General features: G+C 47.1%; 1 protein-coding gene across 11 annotated transcripts in view; it reads right to left on the bottom strand.

Annotated features, from left to right (window-relative positions):
• Positions 1–912: 912 nt before the first annotated feature.
• Positions 913–10,813, bottom strand: part of RFX2 (regulatory factor X2) — a 62,429-nt gene continuing 52,528 nt past the window's right edge. For 9 of the 11 annotated variants that reach the window (XM_049807982.1, XM_049807977.1, XM_049807976.1 and 6 more), the window contains 9 exons: positions 10,490–10,608; positions 10,054–10,166; positions 7,835–7,986; positions 6,789–6,886; positions 5,989–6,138; positions 5,390–5,598; positions 4,899–5,052; positions 3,185–3,227; positions 913–3,029 (listed from right to left, as the gene is read on the bottom strand). In XM_049807982.1, the coding sequence (XP_049663939.1) occupies positions 2,920–3,029; positions 3,185–3,227; positions 4,899–5,052; positions 5,390–5,598; positions 5,989–6,138; positions 6,789–6,886; positions 7,835–7,986; positions 10,054–10,166; positions 10,490–10,608 (1,148 nt within the window). In that variant the 3' untranslated portion in view covers positions 913–2,919. The remainder of the gene's footprint in view (positions 3,030–3,184; positions 3,228–4,898; positions 5,053–5,389; positions 5,599–5,988; positions 6,139–6,788; positions 6,887–7,834; positions 7,987–10,053; positions 10,167–10,489; positions 10,609–10,813) is intronic. The other 2 variants (XM_049807973.1, XM_049807974.1) reach the window with 2 other exon arrangements.

Raw genomic sequence — 10,813 nt, 5'->3', positions numbered from 1 at the left:
TGGTGGGGGCAAGAGAAAATCCTGGGATGAAAGAAGTGGCCAAGAGCCACCCAGCAGGGGAACTGGGAACAGCCGGGATTCCTGAAGGGTGGTGGCACTTGGTGGCAGGTGACAATGAGGACACACTTCACCTGAATTTATGGTGGGAGGAAGATCCACTGCCAGTCAGGACACCACGGGGCGTCCTTCACTGGGCTCCCGTTGCCTGAGCCCGGCAGCTCCCCAGCCTGCCAGGCCAGCCCCGCACCAAAATCTCTGCAGGGATTTGCCCGTCTAGGAGAGGCGATGGAGCCAGAGGCAAACTGAAGCTGGGAGCGTGTGTTTTAACGTGAGCTGTGCTTTCCTTTCCACTTGCAGCTGGGTATGCTCAGGGTCAGGGGGAAATAACCCCCTTGTTCCAGCCCTCAGACTCAGTATCCGAAGGGAGAGGCTCAGGCTGGTCCAGCCATCCCCACAAGACGGGGCATAATCCAGAGGGAGAGTGAAGGAAGCAAGGACGCAGGGGGAGAGAGGCTGAGGCTAAACCTTCCCCTTCCCGAGGGGTCAGAGCAGGAATGATCTGTCACTCGTGACATCCCTGTCTCACTGCTTCCATCCTCCACAATTGGTCTGGAAGTGTAATTAGAAAATGCTTCTTATGGCTCTGTGCTTAGCAGCAGCCTGATCTTTCAACCTCTTCTCCCCCCTGTGAACTCTGGTGGGAGTATTACCCCAACAAACTGGCTGCTGTTGTGTGGTGAATGTGCCTTCCCACAGACATCGGATCCCTGGCCAAAATTGCTTTAATTAGACTGCACTGGGCAGATCCTGCATCTCCCCCTATGCTGCAAGGCTGCAGCATCTGCCTGACATCTCCTTTCAGTGATTAAAGAAGAAATGGGACCACAACAATTATTGTACAGGCCTGAGCATTTGATATATATTTATTGCTATTCAGGTTTAGCTGGGAATATTGTGCATATCGGGTTTAGGTGGTTATCCAGACTCCTTGCACAGTGCTGCAGAGCTCCAGAGCATCTCGCTTGCACGTCTGTGGTAAGCAGAAGGTGGCTGGGTTCGGTCGGTAGCGGCTGCAAAGAAGAGCCAATGTACCAGCTGAAGTTATATCACACTCAATGGGAGCAGGGGAGTTTAAGACTTGGTTGCTCAGTTGTTTTTTTAGACCATCTTATCTCATCAGCAGGATCTGAAGTGCGGACTCTGACCCAGGGAGTATTCATTGTTGTTATTTACACATAAATCCAGCTTTCTCATTTGTCTCCTGCTACTTCGATATGAGACATTTACAGACAAACATCATCCTGACAGACAACAGTACGGGACAGTAAGAGGGAAGGATGTGCCACTATACACACTTTCTTTTTACTTTCCATTAGCAATATTTTTTAAAGTGTCACAGCTACCTTAGTACCATTCGGAATGAATAAATGATATATTTGGATAGAATATACTCTGATATGCAAATGTACACGAGACCCCTGGAAAAGCTCACATCAAATACTGTATCATTAGAAATAATAATAGTAAAAGCTATTCATGACACGGCCTTTATTCACACAAAGATTTGCCCCGGGGCTTTGTTTTTGCAGTTTGGCTTGATGACAGATTCCACCCCCCCTCCTCTGCCCTGCAGTCCACGTCAGCCCAGACCCCACAGGACATGGAAAGAGAGAATAAAGCCCCGCTGGGGCAGAAGCTCTCCCAGCTCAGCCCCGGGGGAGCCACCGCCGCAAGGATGCCGCAGGAAAAAGGCGAAGCGATACAGCAAGGGAAAATGCCACCGTAGTGTTGAGCAAACCCGGGGCCCATGACAGCCCCTCGCTGCTACATGGGATGGGTTGTTTTTATCAGGGTCTGGGCTGTGCCAGCTCGCCCAGAGCAGGGAGGGGGAAGCAGGCACGCTGGCCCACCCTAAGGCACTGCAATCACACACCCTCTCCCATGCTCCAGACGCAGCCCTGCAGGCAGCTGCACCCTACCTTCAACATTTTAGCAGGACATCAAGCGAGAATTTTACAAAACCCAGGACGTGGGAGGAGTTCCCCTCTGCCCGGGTACCCTGGCGAGGATGGGGATTGCCCGTGGGATTGCCCATGGGCTTCAGAGCGTAGGGGGCAATGAACACACTTTGCGACCAGCTCCCACTTCCTCAGAGTCCTTTGGTATCTTGAGTTGGCCTGACAGTGTCCCAGGAGCATTTGCGGATCAGCGATGGAATGCCAAGCTGGGGAGACACGGGAGCAGGTGGGAATGTTTGTCCCATAGTCCCAGAGCATGTATGTGTCAGTCCCAGAGCACATACGTGTCAGTCCCAGAGCATGCACGTGCATTGCTCCACCGGGACGAGATGGATGTGCAGCCTGGAGCCCTCTCCCCAGGCGGGTACAAGAGAGACGTACTGTCCTGTGCTCCCCGAACGAATGATTTGGCAAAGTCAGAGCGAGGACAGCTTGTCTTGAAAGGCTGGAGGAGAAGGGTCAGGTATTTTTCCTTCTTCTTGGGCACTGATTGGTTCAAGTTTGTATCACAGTGAAGTCTGAGAAGTGGGGAAGAAACCCAAACCACCTTCCCTGAAAGAGAAAGCCTCGTTTGCCCGCCTCGCTCAGGTTGGAGAAGAGAGCCTCTCCTACCTAGGCACATCCGATCCGCTGCTGACAATGGAGGCTTCCATCGCTCGGTAGCAGACTTTGGACCTTCACCCTCCGGCCAGCAGTCATGCTGGAGGAAAACCAGGCGGCCAAACCAGCCCCGTCCCACCACCCACCTGGGCTCAACCCCGGAGCCCATCCTGAAACACAAGTAAACATAAAGAGAAACTAAGAGGCACTAATAATGCAGATATGGGGAGACTCAGGCTTGCGACCGTCAAACCTGGCTCCGGATGTCTTCGTCCAGCTGGCGAAAAGCCGAATCCCCATTTCAGATCTCCTGCAGCGAGTGGCCGGGGTCACTGCGTTCCCGTTTCACCAGTGGCTCCCCCACGCATCGGGAGACCGTGTCCACCTCGCTGCCCAGGTCACTAATGTCATCTGCAAAGGACAGGTTTCAGCATGAGAGTGGCGACCGGAGGGGAAGAGGTTCTTTTTCCCAACAGAGCAGGGTGGAAGAGCCAAGCACGAGGTTCCCCCTCCCACAGCGATTCAACCCTGACCCAGCAGGACTTCCCTTGAGGGAAAGGAGGTACCTTTGTCCAGCAGTGTTGGGGACAGGGATGTGAGATCACCAAACTGAAAGAAAAAGGAGTTACAAGGTAAGTAAGGCTTACTGGAGACCCAAGGTGCCAGACCTGCAAGTTGGCATCTATTTCCAAGCAATTTAACGAGCAGCTTAAGCACTCAGAAGAAACCACAAGCATCAGCAGTGCTGGTGGTGAAGAGCAGAAAGCAAAACCAACCACATGTTTTGTGGAAAAGTCTGTCTCTGCCATTTAAACCTCTGGGCAAACACCACATGCAACAATCTAGGGCAGGATCAAGCTCTGGAACGAAGGGAGAAATTTTTCCATCTCCCAAGTCACAACCAAGTGCTGCCACAGACCAAAGGGTGGTACCTTTTCTCCAGCCCTCTGCATCTGTCCGGCAACTGCTCAGACATGCCAGCTATTCACCTCTCCTGGGACTCTACCTTCACTCCACCTCTCTGCAACCCTCTGCAAAGCCTTTGCATTCACGTCAGGAGAATGCTTTGGCTTGCAAGGCCATGGTGCCAAGTGTAACCAGAGAGCTGGGGATATATTTGCTTCTGGAGATGTGTTGTCTCCCTCTATGATGAGGTCTGAAACACTAAATTGCTATAAAAATAATGCTGGAAAGTCATGCAAAGTTAGGCAGCAGGAAGAACTGAGGAGAGCAGGAGTTATAAAGTGAGCAATAGAAGTGGAAGGACACAATTCATCCTCTTTTGCTGGGAAGAATCAGCCTCCTCCTGGAGAACAGAAATATTGCAAGAGTTTAATGAAGGAAAGGCAAAACCTGAAGGATGAAAGCCTCCCACAGCTAAGTTTTGCTGGAAGCCACTCTCTGCCTTTTGTGTTTCTTTAATATCAATAAAGACAGAGGTTTTGCAGGGAATAGTGGGAAGTCACAGCACTGCTATGTGCAACAGCATGGGTCTAACTGGATGGGAAGGGAAAGCAAAAGGCATGCAGTTGATTTGTCTAGCTCCCCTACATGAGCTTTGTGGAAGAAAAAAACCAGCATGAGCTTCAAGGAGCAAATGAGATCAGTTTTAATCTAAGAGCAGTTTCTATATTGCTGTCACAGATTGATCAGGGGCTTTTAAATATGTGCATTTCAGAGTGAAAAATCGGATGCAGCGGCTTCAGCTAGGCAGGACAGGACCTGCCTGCAAGCCAGGCACCAGATTTACTGTCTGATTTGTTAACCCCCCCCACCCCCAAACAACAAAACCAACCCATCATTTCTTTTCTTCAAGTCAAAAATGGAGAGAGTGGCTGACTGTGCATGTAACTCTGGAGCCTGCAGAGGCCTGAAGAAGTTCAGTGAACAGTACCACTGAAAGTTGCAGGGAAAGTAGCTTTTGGACCTTTTTTTGCTTGGTTTAGTTGTTGTGTTTGATGGGACTTTGCTCTGGCAGGAACCTCAAAGTCAGGTTGGTACCACAGGTTATGGAGAGAAGTGGGGAGATCATTTCCCTCCCTGCTCCAGGCCTCCAAAGCCCCGCTGATGCTCAACAGCCCCAAAACCCACCAGCTCAGGTATTAACGAGCCAGGATGGAAGATGCTCAAGGAGCTGGATCCTTGTGCCAGGCATCCAAAACAATTCAGTAAATCCTTCGGCAAAGATGGTTATGAAAGCATGTTCAGAACACAGCACGGTTTGTGCTTTTTATGCGCTGCTTAGTTTGCGTTTGTTTCTAGGGAATAAACAATTCTCACCTCTCCCATTACAGCAATTGGTGTCTCCCCTGTTGCCTGGGCAACACGATGCTCTACCAGATAAAACATGTATTCATCATAGAGCAGGCGAATCAGGTGGAAGGAACCAAAGCTGGCAGCACTGCGCAAGGTGAGGTCACGGATCACCATGGAGCTGGAAAATGGCCGGGAAACAAAATATTTGGGTTGTGTTTTACACTTGCATCACGGCTGATGTGAATTCTTGACCCTGGAGGTACTGTTGGACACAGTGCTCTGTTTCTACCTCTAACCCAAGACCATCAAAGTACTTCAAGAAATTAGTTGACAGAGCATCCTATCCCCATCCTGAAAGGATACAGGAGACACAACGCTCCCTTCTGTACCAGGGCAGAGCAACAGTTAACCAGAGTTGCATGGGAGTAAAGAACTTAGTATTGGCTTTTCAAGTGGCTATTTACATGCCCTAAGCCCGATGCAGAAACCTCTCCAAAGTGAGAAAGAAAACGTACCTATAGAAAGACCATTTTAACAGGAACTGCCTGGCTGCCTTGGGGAAGCTGGGACTGCCCTCGTGATGCTTCAGGACTTGAGTAACAACATTATCCAGCCAACTAGCCCACTGGTCCAGAGAACTCTGCTGCTGCAGAGTGAGCTTGAAATCCTGCTCCAGCTTCTGTACCATGCCTTCCTCGCACTGGCACACCCACGAGGCTTGCTCCTGCTCGGGAAGAAGGGTTGACAGTTACTCATGCCAAGTCTGCATGGTTGTTGCATCCCAGCCCAGGAATTAAACTTGGTTTCTAGTAGACAAGGACTCCAAACCAGCTCTGAATCATGTCTTCTCTGATCCATCCAGACCACAGTACAATATTATTATTAGAACTATATTATTGTTGGTAGCACTACTTCTTACAGAAGTTCCTTAGTACCTTCTCCACTATTCACAGTGAAATGGCAAACTTACCTGGAAAAGTAACACCAAACCCATTAAATTGTTTACTTAATTGCTTTTTAGGATTGGAAATAAGATGTTGGTTACCAGCAGACAACCTCATTATAGAGTCCCAGTTCTAGACAACATGACCTACAAAAAGATACCCTAAGTTACCTGTACATTGGCAAAGTCGACCCGATTGAGATCACTGAGCATCTGGTTTATCTGGGAAGTGTTCTGCAGCACCGCACGGGCAGCCTGAGCCAGGTGGTTCAGGGATGTGTACCTCCGTAACGTCTGCGCAAAGGCACTCACTACCCCAACCTGCAAGACAGCACACAGGGCACTGCGAGCACGGAGCTGAAGCCATGGAGCTGGAAGCCAAACTCTTCTCAATGCTGAGCTCAAGCACACAGCACACATCAGATGGGGAAACCTGCACAGAGCCACCCACGCTGCTGTCCAAAGCATACACGAACGCTCCAGAGCAGCACTTTCGCAGCATCTATTGCATCTTGCAAACCAGCCTCTGCATTTCTGTTCTTTAAACTAACAGGTTTTCACATTCTGCCTCCAGCAGAGACCAGCAAGGTGATAACAGGCTGCAAGAATCCATGGCTTTAGGAGAGGGGAAGTAGGAGCCTTAGGTTTGGTCTCTGCAATGCCATTCAGTCCGTAAGGTGTCCTGTGCTTTCTAGCAGGGCAGCCTCATTCCAGTGCAGAGATTTTCTTCCACAAAGCTATATCTGCAATTTCGGGACATAGGACAGAGCATCACCAGCTTCTGGTACAAAGGAATAGCCCTACCTGTCCTCCCACTCCTTGCCGATTTTGTTTCATAATTATTCATTACACCTGTCTGGAGTACACGTGGCCAAACCCCAGCAGTGATTTCCAGTCACTGTGGAAAACTGCAACGTGCACACACACACTCAGTTCATATCCCTGACCTGCACCGTGCTCCTTCTGCTTACCTTGGTCTGGACAACCTGCGGGGGAAATTCACTCATTGCGTTCATCAGCCACCCTTCCAAACTCTTGGCAAAATTACGAATCGCCTGTGTAAGTGTACCTGCAAAGAAGTCTGCAGTTAGGAAGGCAGTTCTGTATCATCTTTGGACACCACTTTTTAGGTTAGGACTGCTGTGGAAAGCACTGCCTCTGAGCTGGTTAGGTGTGATCTCGATTTAGCATCAAGGAAATCAACTGGGTCCTGAGAAGCACTCAAATTTTTCTTACTCTCTAATGTTGTTACTCAAACTTTTCTTCTTATTCCTATCCATATTTGTATTCGTATTCTTACTCTTTCTTATCCTTTTCTTATTCATGGTGCTTCTGAGTATTTTCCAAATGTTGAAATAAACTCTTTAAAAACACACACGTGCCACTGCATGTAGACTGACAACAGGAGCTCAAAGGGACATGGCTTTCCAGTACTGCTCAGCCCAGTCTAGGGCTGAGTTAAGGCCTTGGGGAGACCGACACATGCACTTCACTGAGGAGCCAAATCAGAGAGAAAACCCTCAATATCCCATCATCTCATCTCCCAAATGAAAGCTGACCCCAAATTTCCAGGAGATGCAGTAGTGGACATGACGGTCCTACATAAACAAAGATACTATCTCCAAGGAAACATCTCACAAGGATTAGCCACGCTTACTTGTGCATTAAGCCTATGCTTTTACCCCGACTCCTAGCCAAAATCAGGATATGTGATATGCAATAAACCAAATTTTAAAAGGCATGGGAATTTCCAGGGGCCACAAAGCACGGTCGACGCAGAGCAACGCTGCAGGAGCAATATTGCTGTTGCCATAATATTTTAGCTTGTATGCAAAACAAAAACCTCTAAATCAGCTTCTACAATGGAAATCTTCAGGGCAAGTGGTAGCCAGACCGAGTGAGTCATGGATCGCTCTTTGTCAGACCCAACATCCCATGACTCAGCCGAGCGAGGAGCAGGAGCTGAGCAGGAGCGGAGACCACCCGTGACCTCCTGACCACGCTGCAGGATACTCACTGGGCACTGGTCTGAGCACGTCTGGGATGAGAATCTCCACCAGGGCCTGGTACAAGATGTGATCGCAGCTTCTCATCCATTTGAGGATGGGTTCGTATTTGCACAGAGTGATCAGCTTATCTTTCGGGAGGGTCCCTTCATGTTCTTCTTCGCTGTGGGAGATGGAGGAGGGAGGCAGCGTTAGCAGCAGGTTTGCATTCAGTGCATTCACCCTTCCTCTCAATTTCTAACCCCAGTTTTCAGCAGAAAAAAGCCATTCATGTTTCTTTTAAAAGGAAATGTCTGATCGTTTGTACAAGTCGTCTTTGACTCTGCAGGCTCCTCTCCATCCATGGGTCAGAGCTCTGACCACAGTTTTCCCTCAAATCCACATCTCCCTGTGCTTGGCCTTCGCTTCTTCCATCTTTAGTCTCAGTTCCTTTCACACACTCATGTTCACGTGTACCTGGGAATCGTACTTCAGTACAGCCATTTCAGCAAGCAAAGGCTTAGCTGGTTCCTCCTCACAGACCCAGCTATTTCCAAAACCTCCACACCTCTCTCCTGTGCTCTAAACCTCCTCAACTGTAGCAGTGGAGACAAAAAGTTTGCAGCAAATGTCATTGGAGCAGATAAGCCGGTATTGATAGATACTACAAATGGTTTCAAGGTGTTTAACACCTTCAAATGCTGAATGTTTTCAGAAGGAAAAAGATGTGCTGTTTTGATGAGAACAAAGTATATTGTCTCTAACTGAGTGAGATCAAGCTCGCATTATTTTCGCTTTATAGATAGATATATGGAAACTTCTTCTGCATGATTAAGGCATAAGATATCTGGTTAAATAGCAAGCAGAGAAAACCAAAGCCTTAATGCACTGCCAGAGCATCAAAGCAGAGCTGCTCAGACACTATGTGGGAATTGGGAATTTGGAAGGGAATTGCCCCATGCGTTACATCAAAATCATTAAAGCCAAGCCTTGGACGTACTATAAAGAGGTACTTATAGCCTCTGCCTGAGCAGTTTTAGTAAATGAACTCCACAGGCATACTCCTAGAACACTCACATAGAAAAACTAGCCATCAAGTACCTAAACTTTCAGTTAAGTGGAACCATATTCTGCATTTTATCATGCTTTCAAACCGTTTGCCACTTTGATAATATTTTGGATTTATATTTGTGTATATATATATATAAAGCAGGGGGAGGGAGTGCTTTATTTACTTATCTTGATTATTAACAGTAGTATGGAGAGGTACTAGAGCACAGAGCCTTAGCAAGATACGCTAGATTAGACAGAGCCCTGCAGAAACGCTGCCTCCAAGTATCCAAGTGAGCCTGTTTGTACCTAGCACAGCTCGCTCTGTGGTTTTGCAATATGCCTTGGAGATATACCCTTAAGTAAAAGAGATTTTGAAACAATCAAACACAGCTACAGTGATTCTTTGCGGGAAAATATCCATTGCGTAACATCTACTGAGGACAACAGGGCTATTCTACAGGTTATTATGGGCTATTTGCTTATTACTCAAACTTTTACCATTTTTATTCTGAATGTAAAACATCCATATCGGAAGTCCTTATATTATCAGTAGAGTGGACAATGCAGACTTTTAATGCAAATTTTAAGAAGAAACCCTCACCTTTTCTATTTTCTCTACTTTGACTTATTTCTATTCCCCTGTCTCTTGGCAGCAGCCTCCCAACGCATAAAGGATGAAGAAAAGGCAATAACGACAAGCCAGGCAGGAGTACAAAGATCAGAGTAGCTTCATTTGCCGTATCTGCCTCAAAGCACGAGGCACTTAAAGATCTGGATAGCCAGCCAAAGAAGTGAGTCAGTCTAGATGTCACCAAAACCTCAGAGTCTGAGATGTCACTGGAGACCAATACCTAATGGCACAAAATCGTTACTGTCTGCTCCTGATGGCGAAAGCAGCATCCCGTTCTCACTCCTCTCTGTATTCTGGATTAGCACTGGTTGCAGGAGGTATAGGGTGCATAGATGTACATAATCAAAGCAGATGCTTTCCTTGGAGGTCTGAACTTTGTGCGGTCATTATGATATTAAACACTTCTGACACTCTTTGTAATGATTCTGCAGGGAAGTAAATACTTACAAGTCCTACAAAGCACTCAAAATGCCTAGTGAAGCTGAAAATACTTCATGCATTTTTAAAACTAAAAATACCACCAAACAATGGAGCATTCAGAAATAATCAAAGCACAGCAGCGCATACCTGGATGGCAGGGCAGTAGAGCCATCACTAGATGGTGTTTTAGGACTCCAGAAGGATTGCCACAGTTTCTCAATATAATGAAATTGAAGATTCATTACAACATCCAAAGTTGCCTAACAGCAAAAAACACAACTCATTAGCTGCTCTGCTAGCATCTTGTCGCACAGTGTAAGCATAAATTTCATGTGCTCCCACTTAGATTAAATTATTTACAAGAAAAATAACGGAAAGGACATTGTTTTAATAATCAACATAACATAAAACTGGTCACACAATGTGAAAATAACATAAAGCACAATATTTGAGTTATAATACCCAGCAAATCAAGCATTTCCTATTATATTCTAGCTTTTCCTAAGAGCAGGATATGAGACGAGCACATGGGTTATGTCCCACATCAGTTAATAAATGAATTAAAAATATTCCAAATAATCACCTCACAGTGTCGCCTGTAAAGAAGCTGCAGAGTTTTCACATCATTCATGGTGACCCCTTCTTGTAAGAGGACGTTACCTAAACGAGGGGCTGGGAACTCGGGAAAGACATGGGTTATATCTAGGGAAAAAAAAGATTGGGAAAGATGGTAAGAGTTAGGAGCACTCAATTACACAGGACTACAGATGAGTGCAAGGTGCTGCTGTCGCTGGTGGCTATCTTTCATGTTTCAATTGGGGATGAAACAGGAGAAATTAGACCAATAATCTAGTTCTTTCCCAATTCATGCTGCTATACTGTGCAAAAAGCGAACAACCACAGCCCA

Source organism: Accipiter gentilis, chromosome 8 (assembly GCF_929443795.1).
Source record: "Accipiter gentilis chromosome 8, bAccGen1.1, whole genome shotgun sequence".
NCBI classification, from domain to species: Eukaryota; Metazoa; Chordata; class Aves; order Accipitriformes; family Accipitridae; genus Astur; species Astur gentilis.
The sequence above is the reverse complement of the archived record's forward strand: the minus strand, read 5'-3'. Positions and strand labels throughout refer to the sequence as shown.